The sequence below is a fragment of the Doryrhamphus excisus genome, linkage group LG10 (genome assembly GCF_037039965.1).
Source record: "Doryrhamphus excisus strain RoL-2023G ecotype Guam linkage group LG10, RoL_Dexc_Guam_v1.1, whole genome shotgun sequence".
NCBI classification, from domain to species: domain Eukaryota; kingdom Metazoa; phylum Chordata; class Actinopteri; order Syngnathiformes; family Syngnathidae; genus Doryrhamphus; species Doryrhamphus excisus.
The window spans coordinates 17960961-17987641 of NC_136366.1; the positions used below are offsets into that span (position 1 = coordinate 17960961).

The 26681-nt window shown below is 41.7% G+C and overlaps 1 protein-coding gene across 2 annotated transcripts in view; it reads right to left on the reverse strand.

Moving 5' to 3' along the window:
- Nucleotides 1–26681, reverse strand: part of megf10 (multiple EGF-like-domains 10) — a 39651-nt gene that overhangs the window by 11883 nt on the left and 1087 nt on the right. For both annotated transcript variants that reach the window (XM_058064501.2, XM_058064500.2), the window contains exons 2-9: nt 23600–23735; nt 20334–20435; nt 20073–20173; nt 18108–18200; nt 11638–11884; nt 11129–11249; nt 6219–6355; nt 1333–1545 (exon numbers count right to left, since the gene is read on the reverse strand). In XM_058064501.2, the coding sequence (XP_057920484.2) occupies nt 1333–1545; nt 6219–6355; nt 11129–11249; nt 11638–11884; nt 18108–18200; nt 20073–20173; nt 20334–20435; nt 23600–23718 (1133 nt within the window). In that variant the 5' untranslated portion in view covers nt 23719–23735. The remainder of the gene's footprint in view (nt 1–1332; nt 1546–6218; nt 6356–11128; nt 11250–11637; nt 11885–18107; nt 18201–20072; nt 20174–20333; nt 20436–23599; nt 23736–26681) is intronic.

The window sequence follows — 26681 nt, forward strand, 5'->3', positions numbered from 1 at the left end:
AACAAGAAGAACAACACTGTAATAGATTAGACCTGCTTTTTGATACTGTTTGGGTTTTTTTGGTACATTGTGGATTTTCAAAAATGAATCAATTTATTAATGATCACTGTTTTGTGGTTGACTACGGGCTATTATTAGTCAAAAATATTGTAGTATTCTGGTCACTAGGCATCAGTAATGTTACATTGATGATGATGATTTTCATCCTTTGAACGGCTATTTTCATAACTATATTCATTTATTCATTCATTCATTCATTTTCTATTGTTTGTCCTCACGACGGTGGCTGGGGTGCTGGAGCCTATCCCAGCTGTCTTCAGGCAAAAGGCGGGGTACACCCTGGACTGGTGGCCAGCCAATCACAGGGCACATATAGACAAACAACCATTCACACTCACATTCATACCTATGGACAATTTGGAGTCACCAATTAACCTAGCATGTTTTTGGAATGTGGGAGGAAACCGGAGTACCCGGAGAAAACCCACACATGCACGGGGAGAACATGCAAACCCCACACAGAGATGGCCGAGGGTGGAATTGAACTCTCCTAGCTGTGTGGCCTGCATGCTAACCACTCGGTCACCGTACAGCCGTAACCATATTCAAGTCCACAAATTCATGTTTGTAACAAAATCTCATTATTATAAAAAAAAAGAAGATCGGGATCAGATGGGATCGGCAAGACTACAAAAATATATATATATCTGATCGACTTGGAAGTAAAAAAAATGCGAATTGGGACATCCCTAATAGAGTGAAAAAAGTTCTCCTCACATTCTGTGTGGAAGTGGTAAGTTTTTGGCTTCTTTGTCTTTGTTCCCCACTCAGTTTGAAGCACTTTTTACGTTTACAATAAATAAATTCAAAGCTGTTGAGCAACGGCAGTCTCTTATGTCACCGCAGTGATCCCGTAGCTTGTGCTATGTGGTGTCAACAAAGAATAATAGAAGTGTAAAGGCGACTATCTGGGTTTTATTACGTCTAGAAAGTCACACACAGGTTTTCTATGCTCTAACTACTAATATATTCCAGTGCGACTGTGTTATGCAGAGTTAACAGACTAGTCAGAAATGGATCCCAAAATATTAGCATAATGATTTCCATTAAGCATCAAAAAAGCAAAACACAGGCAAAATCATAAATGTGCTGAATGTGCGCTTGTCCGAATGAAACAGGGGCACCAGTGAGAATGATCACAGCAGCTGCTCTCTCCAACAACACATGCAGAAGACGTCTTAACTGATCATGGACGGTTACTGAACCACAGCTGTCTAATTAAGACACACAATGGAGCCTTGAAGTCCAAGTTAGAAACCTCCACTACTGTACCTGTGCGTATACTGGGCGTGGCATGGACACTTGGTATCACAGCGGAGGCCGTAGTGTCCTTCGGGACACAGTCGGACATCGCATGTCTTGCCTGTGTATCCAGGCTCACAAAGACAGTTTCCGTTGCTATGGTAACATTTGCTGTTGTTCTTACAGCGACACGTCTTTGTGCAGCCGGCACCGTAGGTACCAACTGGACACTCATCCTGACACCTGTCCACACAAACACACAAGGACGTTCATTTGAATATAAATCATAACATATACGGTACACATGTGCATTATATTTTTACTGTAAAAATTGAAAAAGATTCATTAGAAATGTTAATATGCTTGATAGGACAAGCATTTTCAAGCGTTAAATAGCTCAATGGACTAAAATACAATTAAAAAAAATTCAGAAGACACATTCAAAGATGCCTCTAATGTGAAAAAAACAATATTTGTAATATGGCTTTTTACATACTGTAGGCTTACCATAAATTTGTCTTGTTTGTCTTGCTTTCACATAAGACAAACTCCAAGTACAGTAGCCCGAAAGAGTAAAAAAGCTTACAACTGGGCCAGTGGAATAGATTACTCTACAGGACGCTGGTGAGGGGTGCAATTGAGGTTAGGTTATTTCACTTTCTGTGGGCATGGACGCCACAATGGAACCTGAATGGCACAGATAGGCGGCTGCCTGGAGGGCACTAACTTGCCAACATCCGCCCTCTTATTGCTTTGAGCACGTCAACTCCAGCCCACATAATACACATGCACACCGGCTTTTTTGTTGTTAATGATAGCCATTTGACAATGTTTAGCTACTAACATTAGCAATCACTGAATGCACAGTCATCCCTTGTCACTATGTGTTTTCAACTTTGCGGCATCACTCTATCACTCTAAATATATTCATTATTAACTCATGTCATTTTGTTGTCCCATTTGTTGTCCCGTATGGCCAATTATTATATATTATATTCATTCATTCATTCATTTTCTACCGCTTTTCCTCACGAGGGTCGCGGTGGGTGCTGGAGCCTATCCCAGCGGTCTTCGGGCGAGAGGCGGGGTACACCCCGGACTGGTCACCAGCCAATCACAGGGCACATATAGACAAACAACCATTCACACTCACATTCATACCTATGGACAATTTGGAGTTGCCAATTAACCTAGCATGTTTTTGGAATGTGGGAGGAAAATCGGAATACCCGGAGAAAACCCACACATGCACAGGGAGAACATATGCAAACTCCACACAGAGATGGCCGAGGGTGGTATATATTATATTATTAATTATAAAAAAAATTCAAGCATTAAAATATGATATGTAGTATTATACACTGGTCACTAAGTCGAAGTAATGTAATGCTTGGTGAGACACACAAGCACCAGTACAAACCCTTTTCTCAGCCAATGCACAGACAGCTTCCTCAAATCTAATAGGATTCAGTTCCTTTCCCTTTCCTATTTGTTGGGTACTCTGTATTCCTGTCACTGGGCCGTTAATGGTTTCCAGAGGGTTTGGGTGCGGCATGTCTGTTTCCAAGCAGTGTTATACAATGACGTTTGGCTTCACTCATACCCTTATTTTCTCATAAAGTGCACATAGAAGGGCTATTCCTGTCTCACCACTGGCTTGGTTAAGTATATGGTGCGAGCCCTCTGATATTGCTAATTATATGGACTAAAGCTTCGCCGGGTTCTCTGCTAAGAAAACACAAGATAGGCTTATTAGGGCTCGAGCACTGACCAGTGCGAAAGCCCTATTGTAATCGTTCCGTTTTTTATTCTGACGAAAGGACGGCCATTTTGAGGGCCTTAACATGCCCGAAAACTCACCAAATTTTGCAAGCGCGTCAGGTCTGGCGAAAATTTCGATCTGGTGGGGGTCCCGAAAACAATGTTCCAAAATTGACTCTCTAGCGCCACCTTTAATTTTTGAAAAAATTGGCCCCCGCCACCAGTTTCACCTATCGTCACGAAACATGGTGGAGACGTCTATCGTGACAGGACGGACCAAAAAGTCTCAAGAACCCATATTGGAAAACGAACAGGAAGTCGGCCATTTTGGATGGCGGCGGCCTTTTTCGTGCCAGAAGTTGGGGTCGTATCTCGACGAACTCCTCCTAGGGGGTTTGACCAAATGAGTCCGTTGTTGCATCAACGGACACTAGACGGATGGCCGACGTTAAATTGCGAAGGATTTTGGGATATTCCATACGATGTGGGCGTGGCACGCCCCCAAATTTTGCCCATTTTCATATGTCCGGGCCTTGCACGCTGAGCGTAACTGTAGACGTGAATAACTTGGCTCCACGTGGTCAGATCTTCATCATACTTGGTACATGTGATCATGGCCCCGCCCCGAAGGTCCCCATAGGTCACGTCCTGATTTCGTCGCAGCGCCACCTATTGGCGACAGGCTAAAGGCGTGTCATCTACATGAGGCCTTTTCTGCCAGGAGATTCATCAGATGAACATCAGGGTCACAAGGTCACTGCCTGACAGCCTGGTGAAGCCTGTTGATGGACCATGATGCAGGAAAAGCGCACGTGGTGGGCGTGGCCTGGCGGCGAATGCTCAGGCCTCGCCATTTACATAGAAAAGGTCATCATTCGCCCGCAAAAGGTCGCATGGGCTTGAAAACTCATAGGGGGGGTCAGAATCCAGGCCTGAGCGGCCTGGTGTGGCCCCCATATGAAACCAAGCCAAATTGACTCACTAGCGCCACCTAGAAGTTTTAAAATAATTATCCCTTGCCTCCCGTTGCACGTATCGGCATGATTTTCGGAGGAGATATCACTCGTGACAGGACGCACAAAAAAGTCTCAATAACCCATGTTCTAAAACCAACAGGAAGTCGGCCATTTTAGGTGGCGGCGGCCATTTGGGGGCGGATGTATGGGTCGTATCTTGACGAACTCCTCCTAGGGGGTTTGACCGAATGAGTCCGTTGTTGCATCAACGGACACTAGACGGATGGCCCACGTTAAATTGCGAAGGATTTTGGGCTGCTCCTTAGGATGTGGGCGTGGCACGCCATCAAACTTTTACCTTTTTCATATCTGGCCCTGCCTGGTGTCTGGCCTTGCCTTGAAGCAATGTACATCAAAGTCAATACACAGTTTGACTGACAGACTGATGATGTCAGTTGATGGACTATGATGTGTGTAAAGCACATGTGGGGGGCGTGGCCACGGCGAATGGTCAGCCTTCGCCATTGACCATCAAAAGGTCATCATTTGCCTGCAGAAGGTCACAGGCTGCTGAAATCTTAAACGTGAGGCCTTAATCCAGGCCTGAGCGCCCTGGTGGTGCTCCCATGTGACACCAATCTAAATTGACACACTAGCGCCACCTAGAAGTTTCAATTCATTATCCCTCGCCACCCGTTACACGTATCACTATGATTTTCGGTGGAGACGTCTATCATGACAGGACGCACCTAATGCTCCAGAAGCCATGTTCTAAACACAGCGCCACCAACTGGTGGAAATGTATATCTGCCGTAACTTCCTGATTCATGGTCAGATTGTCTTGAAATTTTTTTTGGTGTGTTGGGTCAATCTCTGGTTTGTTATACTGTGTGTACATAGACTCTATAGCGCCACCAACTGGTGGAAATGTATATAGCCGTAACTTCCTTCCACATGGTCGGATCAAGCCCAAATTTTTTCTGGTGGTTTGGGGTACCCTCTGGTCTATGACTGTGTGTGTACATAGACTCTATAGCGCCACCAACTGGTGGAAATGTATATAGCCGTAACTTCCTTCCACATGGTCGGATCAGGCCCAAATTTTTTCTGGTGGTCTGGGGTACCCTCTGGTCTATGACTGTGTGTGTACATAGACTCTATAGCGCCACCAACTGGTGGAAATGTATATAGCCGTAACTTCCATCCGCATGGTCGGATCAAGCCCAAATTTTTTCTGGTGGTTTGGGGTACCCTCTGGTCTATGACTGTGTGTGTACATAGACTGTATAGCGCCACCAACTGGTGGAAATGTATATAGCCGTAACTTCCTTCCACATGGTCGGATCAGGCCCAAATTTTTTCTGGTGGTCTGGGGTACCCTCTGGTCTATGACTGTGTGTGTACATACGCTATAGCGCCACCAACTGGTGGAATTGTATATCTGCCGTAACTTCCTTACGCACGGTCGGATCGGCCCCTAATTTTTTCTGTTGGTTCGGGGTACCCTCCGGTCCGTTACCGTGTGGGCCAACCACTCTATAGCGCCACCCACAGGCGGAAACATATATCCGCCGCAAGGACCTACCGCGTGGTCCGATCGTCGTGAATTTTTTTATGGCGGTTCGCGGTGTCGGACGGGACGTGACCGCGCACCCGCCTCGCCGCCGCTGTCGCCCCCTCCTGGCGGAAAATTGCAAGTGCCGTGACTACCTTACCGCTTATCCGCTCGCCGCGGTTTTTCGTACGGCGCGTCCGCGCGCCCGTCCGGTCGCGCGCGCGACCCCGACCCGCGCGTACCCCCGACCCGCGCGTACCCCCGAGCGCGTCGGGGTGCTCGAGCCCGCTCATCACTGCTTGCAGTTTTAATTTGTTTTGTTTTCTTTTTGTGATCGTCTGGAGAATGTGAATGGAATTGGGCTATGTTCCATTTTTGAGTGTTTATAGTAGTAGTAGTCAGAACAACACAGTAATTACTCAGTTTCACTTTAGCACAAACCGTACAGAAGGAGTTCAGACCAAAAATGGTCCTCAGTCACAGTGCTACCAGAAAAAAAACAGGTGTGAAATCCACAAAGTATGCCGGGAAGCCCATGCACACACTTCCCTAGCAGGAAGTTACCCGGCATGCTTTGTGGGAACAGCTGAAAACGCATCTTTGTGTTGATTTTTCCTTCTGTTTCCATGAAAGCTGTTCCTTACCGTTCTCCTGTGTATCCAGGGCTGCAAAGGCACTGCCCGGTGGATGAAAAACATAAGCCATTGTTGTGACACTGGCATTCTTGAGAACAATTTGGGCCGAATCTCCCCTCTGGACATGGCTGTCCACATACTGTACCCTGCAAAAAAACAAAACAGTACATACAGGTTAGAAAATGTGCATGTGTGCTGGGTCACGTAGGGTTGAAACATCCATGGTTTCTGTTCGACAGCTTGACACAGGCATAATCAATGTGATTAGTTTGGAGCTTGTTTTTACGGGGAACTGGATATCACTGCTATCATTATAAAATGATGTCTTGTCCTCCAAACACTATTTGTGTGTTGTTGTTTAATGAGCATTACCTATTTGCCAGCGGCCCTGGCCAATAGCAAATAGCACTCATCATAAATGAACTGGAAAATATACATGTGATCGGTATCAGTGTCAGCCGATCTCACTCATTGATTAACCCTAATGGGTCATCATTCAAATCATTATTAAATCATTATTTTACATTTGGGAACGACATGAAAAGATGAATGTCAGTGTTTCAGTAAGGACAGACCTGTAGACGAACCGCCACGCTGAGCATCCGGATTGGAAGCAGCGAGATGCCTGTCTCTGTCCAAACAACAGAAATAGATCTACCAACCCCCGAATGACGCACTGGACGGAGCTCAATAAGGAACAATATTTCTACCCTCTGATTTTCTTCTTAGAATTCCCTGCTTTCTCTCTGTGGCTCACTTCCACTTCCCCTTACTGAGACACACAAACACACACAGATTCAGACCACACATGCATGCAAGGAGAGATGTCAGAGTGAGAGGGAGCACAAAACTGGGGAAATATCCGACAACGTAACATTTATTTTGGGGTTTATGCCAACAAAGTATTGTAGTGATTGCAACTGGACAGTTTGGGTTCATTTAGAACCAAGTCTGAGAAGACTCCTGAACAGCCGATCGATTCAATGCCCTGGGGGTACAAGGACTTGGATGAATAATGATAATCAAAGGTAAACATTGCGATAATTCATTGTGGGACATCGCTCTGCTCTACCACAGTAAGTGCAGACATTGAACTTTTAGCTCATGATCATATCTAAGGATTTTGCATGGAGACCATCTGCTGACCATTCAACTTGGTCCAAAGGTATGCAGAACATCACATTTTGGATCTGGAGAAAGGAGAAAGGTGGGGGAAGCGTCGTAACCCACGGAGTACAGAATCGAACCCTCAACTGTCCAGTTTCTGGACGACCTGTTTCACCCCCTCGGTCGGACAGGGGCAGAACTTCACATGTGAGGACCTGACACCATTACTAATTGTTTTATTCCTGTTTTCCAGTAACAAGGTCAAATTAGTTCATTACTATTAACTACATTAAAATTTCTATCGTCTATGCAACTGGAAAGCTGTTCTCATTGTTCACTTAGCTCAAAAGACTTGTGTCCTTTGGAAACATCACATCAGGTAAGAGAAGTTGGTGCAACAAAACTATTGTTTTCGGTATAAAAGTACACACACTACTTCCATGTCATTGAAAAAAACAATTGTAAGGACTAAAAACATTAATTAACTGATTAATTTTCTACCGTTTGTCCTAACGAGAGTCACCGGCGTGCTGGAGTCTATCCCAGCTGTCTTCGGGGGAGAGGCGGGGTACACCCTGGACTGGTCGCCAGCCAACCACAGGGCACATATAGACAAACAACCATTCACACTCACATTCATACCTATGGACAATTTGGAGTCGCCAATTAACCTAGCATGTTTTTGGAATACTCTGAGTACCAGGAGAAAACCCACGCATGCACGGGAAGAACATGCAAACTCCACACAGAGATGGCCGAGGGTAGAATTGAACTCGGGTCTCCTAGCTGTGAGGCCTGCGCCTGCGCATAAGGAAGGGTTAGAGTGAGAGTAAGAAGCCAAACACCACTTCCACACTGAATGGGAGAACTTTTTCACTCTACCATGTTGGACACGCCGTGGCTGATTATATGTAGTGTTAATGTAATGTAATCTAAGATAATGGTCTATGACAGTCAACCATGTAACTGCATGATTTATTCATTCATTCATTCATTTTCTACCGCTTTTCCTCACAAGGGCGCGGGGGTGCTGGAGCCTATCCCAGCTGTCTTCGGGGAGAACATGCAAACTCCACACAGAGATGGCCGAGGGTGAGCTGTGAGGTCTGCGCGCTAACCACTAGACCGCCGTGCCGCCCTGCATGATTTATTAATTCATTAATTTTTGAAAATCCGTGATAGGTGAGGCCGTGAAATTCGAAGCGCATAGTGGCAAGAGATTACTGTAAATACAATCTATAATGAGGGTTGAAATCAATCAATGTGGCCTGCGTGCGAACCACTCGGTTCCCATGCAGACGGACTAAAAACAATGAATGCAAAAAGGGCTTATCAAAACACAAAGCATTCCTATTTGCTCAGATTTGAAAAAAATATGAGGCTACGAATGACACAAAAGTAAAAGTCGCTTGAGAGCTGAACATTTTTGAGAGCTGAAATATTTCACAAAGTCAGAGAAATTAAAAACAATAGAAGTGGTACAACAAGGAGACGGGCCATAGCATGAACGCAATGTAAGTTCAGGCCAGAAGATGCCAGGAGAGGGAGGGAGAATTCCATTTCAAATCCTCCCCATCCACTGTTTGGAACTGATGTCCATTGTTGCAAACTTCCCTTTCCATCCATCCCCACATGTTGCTCTGGAGGAAGTCCTTTGTCAGGTGGACATTGTGAACTGCAGTGTTGTCCGGTTGAAAAAGCCAATCATTACCACACAGACGAGGGCCTTCAGTCATGAGGGATTCCCCCTGCAACATCTCCACATAGCCAGTGCCATTTGGCACCCCTGCACAATCAAGCTTTGTTTTTTCATTGAAGAAAAAAGCAGCCCAGATCATGATGCCGTGTGGAAAACATCTCAGGTGGGACCTCCTTGTTATGCAAGGACCGCCAAGCCAACAGGACCGCCAAGGTTCCATTTTTTTGTCATCAAAGAATAAAACTTTCTTCCACCTTTCAGTGTCCCATGTTTTGTGCTCTTGTGCAAATTCCAAACGGGCAATGTGTCATGGAAGGAGATGAGGTCTTTGAAGACATTTTTGTTCTTAAAAACTTTCCCTCGCTAATCCCGTTTGATGGTTATTGGATTGCACTCGGCACTGCTAACGTTGGTTGTGTGTCTTGACGGACAGCCAGGGTCGGTGAGATTCTTTTGGGTCTGCCGCTTGACTTTTTTGTTCCTTATAAAAGGTTTAAAACGTCTTACTGTTTCCAACCTCAGCAGCAATGATGCGCTACAAACAACCAGTGACCTCTATGCATCACTCACAATGCCTCAAGCTACTCCCTAGTAATGCTACCTGATGGTACTGTTTTTAAAAAGTTAACGCTAGGTTATAAACAACGCCTCGCACGTGTATTGTTGAGGCTTGTGGCAATAAGCCGATTAGTTGGTCAACTTTGATATTCCACAAGCTGCCAACTAAACAGCAGGACAGATTGAAGGATACCAACTCTCAACTTCGACCCGACAACATCAACATTGACCATTTGAGTAGTCGAAATAGGTGTCCCAATGACATGCTTTGTTAGCGAGCTGATATTACCTCGTTTTTTGGCATTATAAGGCACAGAAAAGGGTCACACAAAATATGCGTGGGCAAAATTCTCCCAAAAAGTGCAGTTCCCTTATAAAGGCTATGGTCTTAAACTTTTGATCAGCTGATGAACAGCCAATTTCACCAAATGTTTGCAATAAATTGCTTACTCAGTTTGCTTTTGTCTCACTTCCATTTCTTCTTTTAGCATTTTGAAGCTCCTTACGATCCCACAGGGCAAAATATAAATTCTTACATTACATGGCCAGGTACCACTGGACCTTAATGACCTTGTGGTGCCTTCCAGAGCCTTTGGCTATCAAGCTTTACTCCAATGGAAACATCTTCCTGGTTCAGTTTGGAGGGCAGACCCTGATAAAGCTTATAGTCAGAGATGACCTGGGCCATATCTTAGTTTGCTATAATAGGCCTTGACTGCTGGGGGATCTTTCTTGATGCACCAAACTTCCGTTTCCTCTGCTTTATCTTTGATATTTTTGTATTATTACGCTGTTAGAAAGCCCATAATTTACATTGCATTGTACTATGTTCAGCTTAGAGTGCAGTTTTAGTTCTCAGGCAGTATTCAATATTACATTCTGTTACTTAGTATACAGAAAACACATTGATATTAATTTCATAAACATTGTGACTGTTAGAAAGCCCATAATTTACATTGCATTGTATGTTCGGCTAAGAGTGTCGTTTATCCTGCGGTGTTCAGAGGTCAGTAAACGCACCACAGTGCGGGACGTTTTTTCGGTTGAACAATATATAGATCTCTGAGCCTTATTGCATACATACATCATATCACCAGGTTGATGCTGTGCGTGAATGCATAAAGGTGAGTTTTTTGGCTTATTGTGGGAGCTGTGGAGTAGTTTGGGCACCCTTTTCATCGGTGCTAATATCAGTATTTAAGCTAACTATGACTAACGGTTATGCTAGTGAGCGTCATGTTTGCTTGGTTTCTTTGTTGAATTTATGTGTGTAGCGTACCTTTAGCTCATCATTATACTTGTGTAATATGATTTACATTACGTTACTTATCATTTATTGTGTATTTGTCTTTGTATGTATGTCTCATCAGTACCACATCATAACCTAAATAAAATCACCAATATAGGACAACCTTCCGTGTTCTTTAATTTGAACACACCCCCTATACCTTTGACCGCTCCACACTAGTGCATCCTGGGAGACAATCTCACAACCAGAGAAGCCTCTCCGCTACATACGCCAATGGCACAAATTATGTAAGACATGTGTGTTTACCATCCATCCTGCTGGACAGGAACACTCTCCGGTCACATGATGGCACACGCCGCCATTCTGGCATGGACACCTTTCTTCACATTGCTGTCCATGCTTCCCAGGAGGACACAAGTCCTCACAACTGAGGACAAACATGACAAAAATTGGTGAAAATGTATGCATAAAAATCTGAATTTCATTTCATTGTTTGTCTACTGTATATGTGCCCTGCGATTAGTTGGCCACCAGTCCAGGATGTTCCCCGCCTCTGGCCCAGAATCAGCTGGGATAGTCACCAGCATAACCGTGACCCCAGTGAGGATAAGCGGCATAGAAAAAGAATTGATGAATTGGCAGGTATCCCAGAGAGCCATATACTCAATTCATTGTTCTGATCAGTCAGTACCAGTTGAGTGACATACGTATTGCCCATTTAATATCAGAAACAACCGATTATTTATATTATTGTTGGGGTTTGATCACATTTTCACACTATGTCTATCACACTATCACTATGTGTCTACACTTACAAAGCTCCAGTGTATCCCGGGGAACAAGTGCATTCTCCAGTCACGTGGTGACAGCGAGCTCCATTCCGACACTGGCATTTCTGCTGGCAACCATTACCGTAGGTGTCGACTTTGCACACCTCCTCACAGCGCCAACCTTTGTATCCGGGTGTGCAGATGCAGGCTCCAGTGATGGGGTTACACAGAGCTTTGTTCTGGCATTGGCATCTGTTACTGCAGTGCGGACCCCAGTGGTCGCTGTCACAAGCTGCAGAAAAATGACATAAAATTGTTTATTTCATTGTTATCTTCTTTACAGTAATCCCTCTGCAATTGGTTTCACTCTATTACAGTTTTTCCCAAATATATTTCTTAACGATTATCACAAATGTAAGCGTATTTTTAATTAAATTAAGCACTTCCAATCAGAGAAATTGCAAAATGAAATAAAATACAATTCATAAGATGCATTCAAAGTGTAGTATTCTACACTGGTCACTAGATGTCAGTCATGCTACTGTAATGTTCGGTGAGATACACAAGCACCACAACAACAGGCTTTTAGTGTCTCTCAACAGGTACAATAATCTGGCCATGGCCAATATCACTTCCTGTCCACTTTTTTCACTGTCTACAATTCAATGTTTTCCTTCCGCCCGTGTTATTTTCTTAGTTGATTAATCTGAAGCTTTAATTAATCGCAACCACAAACATTTAGTCGGTTAGTTCTCATAGAAAAGAAGTGTGTTCACCACACTCAAAGCCAATGTGTGCGAACATGCATAAAACACGGATGGATGACTAAGGACATCCAAATATTCACAATTGAGAGGCTGAAAATAGAGAATATTCACATTTTGGAATTAAAAAAAAACAATTAATCACATATTTAATCATGGATTCATTGATTAATTATGCCCGTGCTTTCACAATGCTGAGTTCTTCAGTTTTCAGGTTTCAGTCAGTTGAAAGCAGGGGTGTCCAAGGTGAAAAAAACCCTCAAAAACAGTAAAAATCAGCAGTAATTTTGGAAGGAACGAAGTGAAACTATTATAACAAAAAAATAGATATAACCACAAAAATACCTAATTTACGACAACAATGTCATGATATTATGAGAAAAAAATTAAAAAATGGTATTGCATTTTAATAGCATAAAGTTGAAATATTTAATAAAATGTATTTTTTATGTATATTTTATGAGAAACAAACAAAACAAAAATCAAATTGTAATTTTTGAAAAATGTATATTAAAAAACAAATATAATATGGAAATACAGTCAAAATATTATGGGATAATATAATATTACAAGAAGAAAATAGAAAATTCAGTAGAGACGAAAGTGTAATTTTTTTAAAAGAACAAACAAAGAATTGGAGAAAACTGTCATGATTTACTCTGCTTGGTCTGCTGCCCAAACAGCTGCATTTTTAATACCAGAGTCAAAATATTATGAGGAAAAAAAAGTCATACACTCATGAGAAATAAAGATGAAACAGATTGAAAAAGATTAATTATGAAGAATGGGTAACGCTTCATATTAAGGTGCTTGTAAAAAGCCTTAGTAAGTAATAATTAAAGTTAATAGGAGTCTTATTATATTAATAAGATTTACTATTAAATGCTTACCGAAGAATGTTGAAATATTAGCAAAAATGAGAAAAAGCAATGACCAAAGTTCAAGGCTTTTTCACCTATAGTATATCACAAGTCTGAAATGCAGGGTGTTTTTACATATATATGTATTAACTTCTTAGTTTATCTTTTCATGTTTCAGTATGAATCAATTTGGACACGCCTAGTGTATATGCATAGAAACGACATACATTGAGAACATTGCAAGCCCTAACTCCCATTCCATTAATTTTACACGCTGCTAAACCCAATAACACATCTGCTGTACTTTGACTTCAAGACAAGAGAGCTGGAAGGCAATATTCTTGACAAAGACTGACTGTTGTCTATTCAGCAGACAGTCTGGCTGTTTGGGTGAAATATGGATACGTCCCCTCTGGTGTTGACACTTTAATTGAACTCACAAGCTAGAACTAAATCATTTTGAACAGTTTCTTATCTTTAATGTGTAAGGACACACTTGTATTTTTGGTGAAGTCTGCTCTAAGTGACAATTTAGTTGTGTGTTCATGTTATGTCCCACTGAAAACGTCCTTCATCTTTTTATGGTATGAAATAACCGTTAAATTCCCCCAATTAAGGCTGAGTTTAATTCATCCATGTCTGTTTCAAATCTGTTTGCGCGGACAGATCAAGTGCACAACCCCTTAATGACCTAAAAAACATTTGGAATGTACATGAAGCCCAGAATAACTTGTTGTGGTGTCACAGGCAATGACCTGAAGCAACCAGATCAATGGATCAGAGGTCAACAGTACATCTGGCGTCTCCACAACGACTTGCTTCAGGGATGCTTCATGTAACAAACGTCTCTCACAGAACACATTTGAAGGCCACTGGACTCGCCATTAATTAGAGGCAAAGTACATAGAAATTGTAAATGTTTACAGTGACTGACTGCCAAACCTTTCATTATAGGACTCGCCCAAGCTCTATATTAAGTTCAGGGGAAAAATGAAAGTGTAGTCATTTTTCACCTACAAGCAGCTTTAATACAATACTCACTCTTGGGTTCTCATTAATAAGCTTTCCCAGCAGAAGAAAACATACACCTGCCACTTTGTTAGGGTCAACCGGTCCACCTCTCGCTGTCCTTAATCCTGAACCTAGTATCTGGAGACAGAGACCAACCATAAAGTGGACTGAGGACGCCACCGCAGCCCTGCAGGACTGATTTGAAACCACAGATTGGATCATATTACACAGACCTGGAGAGCCACACATCCGTCGTGCTTTCCTACATCAACTTGGGCACAGAGAGTGAGACCACAACAAAGACCATCAAAGTGTTCCTGAATCGTGGCTCAATAGCAATGTGCAGGATGAGGCTTTTAGGTCAGGAGACCAGCAGGTCTACATAGAAACAAAACGGTCCCTGCACAGAGGCATCGAGAAGGACAAGTGGGACTGCAGACGGCGAGTCTCAGAACCTTAAGAGTAGCAACATGAGGAACATCTGGCAAGAGATTAAAAAACTCACTGGTTACAAAGTTGGAGTTCAAGTATTATAAGGTCTTGTTGACAAGTGAAAGGAGGCGTCAGTTGGATCAAAGCTCTTGATTTACCGGTCAATCTACGCTCCTCCCATCACCTATGGCCCTTTGGGTACTGACTGAAAGAATGAGATTAAAGGGACAGGGTGAGGAGCTCGGTAATCCGGGAGTCGCCGGCCCTTCACATCGAGAGGAGTCGGTTGACGTGGCTCGCATATCTGGTCTGAATGACTCCTGAAAGCCTCCTTGGTGAGGTGTTTCGGGCACAGATGACCTAGTAAGACCCCGGTGTCTTAGCAGAAGCAAAGAGATCGATGGATAGAAAGACTCCATGTCATCTGATTCCTTGGACAGAACCAACCAGACACCCTGAACCTGTTCTTCGAGTAGTGCTAACAAGAAAACCCACATGTATCCTACCCGGATACAGACGCTGCCACCATCCAGCAGAAAGTATGCTAACACATTTTTGGATTTCTGGCATGAATTAATTGGATTTACTCTAATTCCATTTACTTACCACTATTATTTCTTATGGGAACAATTGATTTGGTTAGAGTCTGACATTTTGGAAGTCATTAATGATGCTATCCAAGGTTTCACAGTATGTAAAAATATGGACAGGATACCAACTTGTAAATAACAGTGTGATTTTAATTTTGATCTTCAAAACATGCAAAACAGATTTCATTGTTCCTGTAACAGTGACACTAAAGTTCTCTTTTACTAGCTATGATTCCCGCTACTCAAAGGCTGCACTGTTTGCGTAACGTGAAGGACACTTCCTATCCCTCATTCAACTGTGTGGGAAATCGGTACGGCTCTGCACAGAATCAATAGTTCCGTGCCAAAAATTCTGAATGCATGTATCGTTTAACCCCTAGAAAATACAAATTTCCCAACCAATCCACAAATAGTATCCTTTGGATTTTTTGTAACGGAGCAGATCCTCATTTCTACTAAAGCAACTCAGCCTGAGAATGTAAATGCCCAGCATGCTAATGAACACAACCATGCCAACAAGTCCACCATCCGGAAGCTGTTCAAGTGATTAACAGGCTCCTTTTCATTCTGCCAGCATTCAGTTTGACCTGATTTTAAAAAAAGCACATACCTCCTTTTCCTCAGGCAGTCTGGCCTTGTGTGGTGAGAGGGCAGACAAAGGAGAGGAGGAGACTAGAGATACTAAGAGTACATGTAAAACCTCCTTCATTCAAGTTCACCTACTGTGGTACCCTTGTGAAACCTGACCTAGATTAAAGAAAGGCCAAACTCCGGGAGCTCGAGGCTTCTCATTGGCTCGCCTGTTCTTATTCATCTGCTTATTCGAGAAGTATGTCGAAAACACCGTTCATGATGGTGAAAGAACCTAATAAAGTCATGACAGCATCACCAAATCGTCATAAACACAACGGAAAAATCTTTGCATTCATGTCAGGTTCTACTATACTATTTTCTTTTTTGCCCAATGGACCTCCACAAAAGGGGCAGAATGGGGGGGTGGCCTAAGCAGAGAATGGGACTGCAAGTGTTTTTTTTCATCTAGTTAGTGATTACTCAGCCTACCAAGCATGGGAAACTATTTTCTCACTGATACAGAGGATTCAGAGTGATGGGGGGGGGGCATCTGTAATGTTCCACCGCTTTCCCAAACTGAGCTCAACTGACATCACAATGAAACTATTTTGGAAGTGCACAATCTTTCCGTGGCCAGGCCATGCATGATAACATACATGAACATGAATGATTAGTTCTACAAGATGCGCAGCCAAACTATCCAAACAGACAAAGCAAAGAAAGTCAATTCATTCATTTTTACAGCGCCAATACTTTTCCATGTTTTGTGTGAGCTAGAACCTATCCCAGCTGATTATGAGGTGGTGTATTCCAATTGAAGACAGCTTCATCGTGTGCATCATCCCTTACAGTATGTTACTAAGCCGAGTTTTGTTGTGTTTGCATTTTACTGCGGTTAACATGTTTTTTTTGGTTAAAATGATCTGCCTTGGTTTGTGTACATTGTTTTTTATAAAAAAAAGTCTACAGGGATTGGTTTAAAAAAAATTTTTAAAGTGGCCCTCGCATCCTTTTACTTTTCAGTATACAGCCTTCGGTGGAAAATGTTTGGACAACCCTGATCTTACATATTGACTGCTGCAACCATCTGTGAAAGGGTCTGCTCCTTGGACAAAATGGACAATAAAAAGGTCCCATTATAGGACTTCCTGATTTATGTTGAATTAAATACACAAAACATTTTTTATTAGGATTTACAAGATATTCTGCTTAGTTCTACAAACTGAACTTCAGATCAGATTGTGTTATTGTCATGTGTCCAGTGTCACAAGCTCCATCGCCCCAAGACATTTCAGGCCCCACAATTTTCTGCTGTTATTCATGCTCCCCTTCTAACCCATCCATCCCCCCATTTCCTGTCATCGCTCCCGAAATTCATCCTCAGACATATTGTTGGGACCCGCTGACCTGAAAAACAGTCAATAGAGCGCTTTGAAGGAACTCAAGGATCTAAGAGGAGCACACTGTGAATAAATGCGACTGCATGACTAACTGTAAACATGAACCTTGTCATGTGATGACATACTTGAAGATTTACTCAACAATTGTCAACAACTAAAGTAAATAATTGTTTTTAAACCAACACAGAACATTTTACACACAACAAAAAAAAAATATATATATATATATATATACTTTTTTCCTTACTCAGAGTAAGAAATTATGTATGTATATATATATAGTATTTTTTTTTTTTCTTACTCTGCGTGAAGAAAACACTGTGTGGGTATTGGAATAAACACTTACACACTACTATACTAACAATACTATTTTATACTATTATGTAACCCACAAGGCATGCTGGGTAACTTCATGTTGGTGACGGGTACGAGTGGCCTTCCCAGTATGCCTTGAAGGTAACAAATTAGAATAAAATTGTATTGTTTTGCATGTATATTAGTCTGTAAGCGTTTATTTCTATACCCACATAGTCAGTGTGGTAGAGGACATTGTGTGTTCCATGTGTTACTTGGAATGTGTAAGTGAGATGGGTTTTCTACCAATAAACAGCCAAATTGTGGGGTAGCCTGGATTGGCAAGTTTTTTCTGGGATCCACTCTATTGTACGTACTATACTCATATCTGTGGGTGTCTTTTTTTACTACAGCGCCAAACCTCCTGGGGCCATCCAACAGTACAGTATTTCTAATCGTATTGTGTGTCTTTGTGTTGTGGAGACACACAGTAAGAAGATCCAAACTGTTTTCCCTCTGACGAGTTTCACAGAAAACCTCACACAAACAAAGGCTTGTTGCTTCACAGACAGTAACAGCTGGAGGACTTACCACTGGAGCAGTTGGACCCCCCCCATCCAGGCTCACACTGACAGGTGTTGGGGGCCAAACAACGGCCGTGAACACAGTTCTCTGCACAATGAGCTGGAAAAGCGAGGAGAGGATACAAAGGACAGATGAATTGGAGAAACTTAATCCATGTTCAGCAAAACAGACTCAAGTAATGCACATGCAAGTGCAAGATTTCAGTGGAGTACTACAGTAAAAGTACTACAGACAAACGAGGTGGTGGTTACTGTATGTAACCACCACCTTCATTTTGGTACTCTCCATGTGTCACTGCCCTTCCCGTTTAAGAGTCCTTCATTCAAGTGCCTCAAATAATTGTAATGTGGCTTCTTACATAAGTACATTGCACGTTTTAGTTTGCTTACACAAAGACAAACTTCAAGTACAGTGGCCCAAAAGGGTAGAAAGCTAAAAACTGGACCAGTGGAAGAGATCCATTCTACAGGACAACTGTACCGGGCCCACTTCAGGTTATGTTATTTGACTTTCTCAAAGCGTATAGGCAATATAACAAAACCTGTTTAAAGCTGTTGCTTTTCAACGTCTTGCAAGTATTATAACTCTCCCTCTTCCAGTTTTGAGCATGTGAACTACGACCCACGTAACACACATGCACACAAGCTATGTTTGTTGTCAACTAATGACAGCTATTTGACAAGGTTGAGCTACCAATATTCACTATTTGTGATCATTTAGGCATCTCTCGCCACCTTGTGCTTCAAATTTCTGTAATTTACTTTATCATGCTTTTTCAAAAAATATATAAATCATACATATATATGATAAGGATAATAGTGTGTTTGTATATATATATATATATATATATATATATATATATATATATCTCATTATATTTTCTGGTTCCGCCTATTATTATTTTCAATTATTTTATGCATATCTGAACCAAAATGTAGTATTTTGTATTTATATCTAGTAGGTCATTTTGGCCTAAATTCTGCCTTTTCAAGCATAAAGATGTCTAATAAATACAACAACTAGGCATTCAGAAGACGTATTCAAAAACGGGATGATATGTAATATTCTACATTGGTCACTAGGTGTCAGTAATATCACTGCTCAGTGATACAGACAAGCATCAAGCTTGATCCCTGGAACAGCAGGTTTTCATGACAGGTTTGAATGATCTAACTAAAATCCCTAACACCAGTTACTGTTGCAGCCCTAGCCCACAACAAGCTAGCTAGCTAGCTATCCATTCATCCATCCATATATATATACATATATATATATATATATACACACACACACACGTTTATATATCTACTCTATTGGGTAATAGGAGTGTAAACATGACTATAGGGGAGTTATTTCATGTCATGAGGGCTCTAATAATGTTAAAAATGTAATTAGATGGTAGTAAACTGGAAAATGTTTGGGAACCACTTGCCTATGGTAGCAACAGCATGACTGCAAAATGGCTTCTCTGAGACTGCTGTGTGTGTGTGTGTGTGTGTGTGTGTGCGCGTATGCGCAACAGACATGTATGTGAATATCAGCTGTAGGCATCTGGAGCGACAGCCATGAATGCCAGTCATCTTATTCGGCCCAAATGACAATTTTTATGCAGTTTAATGTGTAATTGAAATTGATCACAGTTTTTTTATACTAACTGGAGATTTGTGATGCATACATACAATACAGAAGGACCCATTGACCCTAAAATAAACCCCAGTCTGAACTCTGTATTATCATAACCCCCCTTAGGAATATGACAAATTAATCTCCATAACAGACACACTAACATATTATATTAGAGTGGAAACTTGGTTAGTGTAATGATTCCAGAAGACGTTCTCTTATGATGTATAATCAAATGAATCTGTTCCAGAAAGCCAACATTTATTTTAGTTCTACAGTTCTACAACAAACAAAGAATCTATATAAAACATGAATGTAGGGGAATTGGTGATTATGTCAGAGACTCACGTGCACACATTTCTCCATTTTCAAGGAATCCTGGACAGCATTGGGACTTTCTGCGGTACATAGTTTTCTCTCCTCTGCGATAGGCTGTCTTGTAGCTCACCCTTCACACAGACAGGATGTGAATTACACAATTAGATAAAGAAATGGTAACTCTAACTGAAGTGGTCAATCATAAGTAGCATTATGTCACAAAGGCAGAAACCTTACTAAGATTCAAAGTGCTAAAAGACAAAATATTATTAAGACCGACACAGGCCTTACCTGTGTCGAGTGCATTTGAACCAGTTGAGGATGTCTGTGCAGCTGGTGTAATAAATCTGATCAAAAGGATGGGCATACGACTCCTGCACTGTCACGGAATATCTGCAAGGACAGGAAGAGAAGGAGACAAGAGATCAGACATGAAATAAAGGCTAGAATCCCTCCGTGTGTGGGATGGGGGTTACCATGTGTGGTTGTGTGTACATGTGTACATGTCGACACGCCGCTCCCTTTATATCCTTAATCGGTGGGCTATGGGGTTACCGGTCATTGTCAGGATAAATTCAAAGAAAAACTCCACAAATGGCGGGATAACAATGTACTTCATACTTAACTTTTTGGGTGCAGTGGGTCCTACTTTTCTACTTTTATATTCATAGTGTCAATAGAGTCCTGTGCCACTTCATTCTCAATAAATCATTGCTGTTTTGTGGCTGAATGCAACCTATTATTAGTCAAAAACAGGCATAATAAAGCAAATTCTGTTGAGTTGAGTCGTGTCCTAAATGAAGCATTTCCAAGCATAAAACTGGCTAAATGAACTAAAACATAAATTGAAAGCGGTCAGAAAAGGCATTCAAAGATGAGATGATATGCGGTAGTCTACACTGGTCACTAAGTGTCAGGAATCTTATTGATGAGACACTAGCCACTGCAGGAAGTACTGTACAGAAACAGGAACAACATGGAAATCTCCCCATGCTAACATGTGTGAGTCCATATGATGTCTTATGGCTCTTTGTGGCTCTTTGCCATTTGCGCCGATGGAAGGGTGTGGCTGTACCAAGCTACACTACGAAATTAGAGTCCAATATCTAAAAGGCTACCTTTTATGCTTTTTCCACTTTTCTGACCTATAAATATAGTTAGAATGTTGTAAAATGCGCCAAAATGATGTTTGCGCATTTTGAAGTGAGCCCTGAAAGAAGTTAGAGATGGCTCTGAATGCTCAGTTTCAGAGAGTTTTTTTTTATAACAACGACTCTTTGTGACATCACAGTGTGTCAACATTGAGCACAAGCTGTAGGCCCCACCTCACTGTGCAGCTTTGTCACCGTGTTAGCAAGGAGCATTGACTTCTTCCAGAACATGTTTGTTCAGATTTAAGGGACAGCTCAATTGCCTAAAGAGTCAGCTATCAGGCAGAAGTTGTTGGAGTTGATGATTTCGGGCCCGCAAGAGAAGAATATAGGACTGTTTTGTGAACATGGGCAAAGCTGGACTATTCACCACACTGTTGCTAAAGTCCAATTGCTTTCCAACGTTACTTGGTCATGTTGAAGAGTCATAAGAGCAGGCTTCAAGTAACAATTAATCAGTGTCCTATTTATTTTGTGTAAGTGGTTGTTTGTGTAGCATTATAGAGTGTGCATACAGGGAACGGGGTGCAAATTACGAGCACACCAATGTCTGGAGTTGCTAATAGCCTTTTTCCACCGCAGGTAGTCCCACAAAAAACGTGTAATGACCACATTTCCACTACCGATATTGTGCCAAGATTGGCTGCACTTAGTAAACGTGTTACCACTCATTGAATTCATACATGGTGAGTCAGGGGTCTCCAACCAGTCGCTCATGGACTACCAGTGGCTCCTAACCACTTTTTAAGTAGCTTTACAAAGGCTTTATTCGTTTATTATGAACACCTACACCAACAAAATTAGAAAGTGGAGGTTCGGCAGCAGTCCAGAAGTCCTCAAGAACGCTTGGGAGTGTCACAACAGAGTGAGCGTGCCCGGAGACGGGCCGTGGGTGGAATAAATTAAAACAGACCGTTTTGGAAACCCAACGAAATACAGCTGGAATAGGTGCTAGAAAGCTTTCCGTGTGGGTTGTTGTGTGTAGCTGCTCTATAGGAGTCTACAAATCAGCATAATAGGTTCCCTTTAATATTTCGACTGGCGTGACTCACCTCAGTCGACATTCGCCTGATATTTTGTTATCTTATACTTCAAAATGACTCGCAGAAACACCGTAGTTTTCACGTAGTTTTCACTTCGCAGGCCGCATTTGGCCCACGGGCCGCGAAGCGAGACACTAGTTTGAGGCCCCCACCTTGATACCAAAGTTAGCTTAAAGACAGCTTGAAGCTGTGTGCACACCGTACACAATTAACATGATTTTGCCCCGTTACCCTACCCTGTTACCCCGCCCTGTTTTGCTTTGGATTAGCAATGAAGCTAAAGGCTTATGACGCTGGGTACAAATAAATGCAGGAAATGATTTGGAATAAAACGGAAAATACACGTCAAGATAAAGCATCTCATCAAACATGTTGTTAAAGTTACAACGCTGCTCCCAGATGGAACTGAGTACGATGCTAACTTGCTAATTGGGTACAATTATTAAGTTTCAATAATGTTCATGTTAAAGGTTAAATAACTGTTAATACTGTACATTTGAATCTGGAAAAAAATAATTTCTCTACCAACTGTATGTGGTTTCTTACGTTTTTCTTATTTGCTGTTTCATTATTATTTTACTTATTTATTACTGATTGATTGATTTATTGTCTTTATTCTTAATTTATTTATTTTTTTAAATCTTATTTTGTGTATAGAAAAATAAAAATTAAGATATTTGAGAACAGTGGAATGTTTTATCAGATATGTTGGTGTGGAAAACCGGAACCAAAGTACTGAAAAAGTGTAGGGTATAGTAGAAGCAAAAGCATTGAAGATAGTTTTTTTTATTGACTTTTTTCCAGTTTTTAATAAATGCGTTTTGGGGTGTTTTTTTTTTTAAACCTGATGCGGCCCGGCTTCACCCAGAACCTAGCTCCAGTGGCCCCCAGGTAAATTGAGTTTGAGACCCCTGGTCTAAACCAAGGAGTCTGGTCTGAACACGCCGAAGACTCTGTGTATTGCATCATTTTTACTCTGTGATCCGTTCCCATCTGGATGCAACAATTTACAAATTTTCCATGTGGACAGGGTGTAACTGAGTGTAAAGGTGACTATAGGGGTGTTATTTCATGTTTAGAGGGGTATAGTAGTACTAAAATAATGTATTTACAAGATCATAAACAGTTTTTTCCATATAAAGAATCTTATTTTGCAAAAATTCATTCATCACTGACTTTTCTTTTCATAAAGTATTTTCATGTATACGTAGTGTGTACTGTCATGTATAATGTATAGGAGGAGGACAGCTGCCCCATTGCATCTACTGTTAAATGATCTAAATCTGTGATAACAATTATATACAAATGTAAAATTGTAATTGAAAAGAGTTGAATCATTGAACCGTATGGTCAGCCTACAAACCTCTCCCAGTGGCTGCAGACATTGGGATCCTCCAGGTTGAGGGAGGAGGTGATGCATGGCAGAAAAGAGAAGGCTATCGTCAGTAAGACTGTCCTGTAGCACTGCAGTGGCATGGCCATCTCAGTCAGGGCTGCACCTTCAGGACAAAGACACAAGTTCACTTTCTACAGCAGAAAAATGGCGGTTTCAAGAAAAGATGCAGTATGCACTCAAATACATGTTTCAGTGGAGGCAGCCGGTTGAATACGGCCTACTATTAGAAAAAAACATGAACATTTAAGGGCTGCATGGCGGCCGAGTGGTTAGCGCACAGGTTAGCTGACAGTTGTGGTTAGCTCACAGTTAGGAGACCTGAGTTCAATTCCACCCTCGGCCATCTCTGTGTAAAGTTCACATGTTCTCCCCGTGCATGCGTGGGTTCTCTCCGGGTACTCCGATTTCCTCCCACATTCCAAAAACATGCTAGGTTAATTAGCGACTCCAAATTGTCCATAGGTATGAATATGAGTGTGAATGGTTGTTTGTCTATATGTGCCCTGTGATTGGCTGGCCACCAGTCCAGGGTGTGCCCCGCCTCTCGCTCGTAGAAAGCTGGGATAGTCTCCAGCACCCCCCGCGACCCTCGTGAGGATGAGCGGTAGAAAATGAATGAATTATATTATATATTATATTATATTATGAATTAATTATACGTATTTTTTGCCCAGGGTTAATCATTTAAAGCATCATTTAGAAGTGAAACACAAACATAAGGCATTTAGAAGATGCATTCAAAGACATTGCGATGATATGTAGTATTCTACTTTGGTCACTAGGTGTTGCTGTAATGTTCAATGAGACGCACAAGCACCAGATTTGATCACCTGAACAACAGGCTTTTATTGCAGGCTTGAATGATCTCAACAGGCACAATACTGTTGAGTTACTTCCTGTCTGCCCCCAACTCATCTCCCCTAGCATCTGAACACATTTACAGAATGTAGAAATATAAGTGTAAATATGACTTTAGGGGTGTTATATCATGTCTGCGGGCTCTAATAATGGTTCAAAGCTGTATTTAGAAGGTAGGACACAGGTTTTCTATGCCATAACCCCCAAAGTATAATTTTTTTAAATAAGAAATCCTATTTTGCAGAAATTCACTTATCATAGTTGGGTCCTACCAATTAACTGTGATAAACGAGGGATTACTGTCTGTAATAACACAGGAAAAATGCACAGCATACATGCAGCACTGTTTTAAAAAGCCCACAATTTTTACATGCAAACGTCTCAATGCTTCATGTCTGGAATAATATGTTTTCATCAAACATTGAGATTTCACGCATTGTTCAGCAAACCTTGAATGCACCATGGCTGCTACACCGTGACTATTACGTTATCATTCATTTACGTTGAGTACCTACACATTATATCATTTATAATGTGTTAAATAAATGTGTGAAGCATATAGAAGCCAGAAGGAGAGGTCTAATGTGATCATTCCAAGAGTCACTTTTATTGCAAATGTTGAACCAAAATTGGTTCTTTGTTTTGTAGCACTGCTGTGCAACATAAACCATTCATTGATTTTCTACCGCTTATCCTCACAAGTGTCTTTGGGCGAGAGGACTGGTGGCCAGCCAATCACAGGGCACATATAGACAAACAACCATTCACACTCATATTCATACCTATGGACAATTTGGAGTCGCTAATTAACCTAGCATGTTTTTGGAATGTGGGAGGAAACCGGAGTACCCGGAGAAAACCCACGCATGCACGGGGAGAACATGCAAACTCCACACAGAGATGGCCGAGGGTGGAATTGAACTCCTAGCTGTGAGGCCTGCACGCTAACCACTCAACCGCCATGCAGCCACAACAAAAGAGAAAAAATGTTATTTATGGGGCTGTCACAATAACAAATGTTGCTAGATTAAATTTTTTGCACAAATTGCAGATACATGATGTCAACATTATTTTGAGACATTTTTTTTCATTAATGCAATATTGCGCAACTGCCCACTTTCGGTCGATGCTGAACCGACATGTGTAACATGACATACAGTATCTCCTGGGGTGGAATGAACACATATGTGTTGTATACAGCATTTTTTAAATATCGATTTTCATGATCGGGAAAAAATCTGATAGCGATATCCACCAATATCACATTTTTATACTGATATTGAGCCTAATTATCGGACATCCCTAATAATAATGTTCTGTTCTTTTGATAGTAAAGGTTGCCAACCTCCGTCTGAGTTGAATCTAGAAGTTTATAGCTTTCAAAAGAGTTCAAAAGGAGTCAAAAAAAGGTCCAACGGGTCTAAATCTTTAGGTATCACTTATTAAAATCAAAATCCGTCCATTTGGAACACAGTTAATTACCGCTACTTTGGTGGGAAGAGAACTCAAAAAGTTGGAAGAAAATGAATGCTTTGACTTTCCCACTCCGGCTCATTGGTCATGCCAGGCAAAACAACAGCTGAGACTCAGCCTTCCGGAGATCGTTACAGTTTGAACTGGCCAGCATACTGTGTAATGGCCGTCACTTAATCTGAGGGAGACGGACGGGAGGCGGACATTGTGATGTAGTCCAAAACATTGCATTACAGAAAATTAGCTGCTGAAAGATGACTCCTTTATAGTCGACAATGTTTAATACAATTGTCAAGGGTCTGTATCCAATAATTAGTGCATTAATTCTGTCAGTGGCAACTAAATAATCTGTGAACACCCACTCACATGCTTGTTTCCTAACTGGGAAAGTGTAAGCGGAAGTACAATTTACGTGTTTACTCAAAAGCATCTGTTACTACTGGCTGAGTGAGTGAAAGCTCACAATCCACAGCTGCTCTGTCTGTGTGTGTTTGTTGTGTGTGCATGTGTGCATGTGTATATGTGTGTGTCCTGTCTAGTTTGATTGACCGTGTAATGTTTTGTCTTCCATCCTCCGCTGCCAGCCATGTGTCTCCCGCAGACATGACTTTCTCACTAACTGGGAAAACACAGTTGATGGCACCCAGTGAACCTTTATTTAAGGAACCCCTGCCATTATCCCAGGGGTGTCCAAAGTGCGGCCTAGGGGCCATTTGCA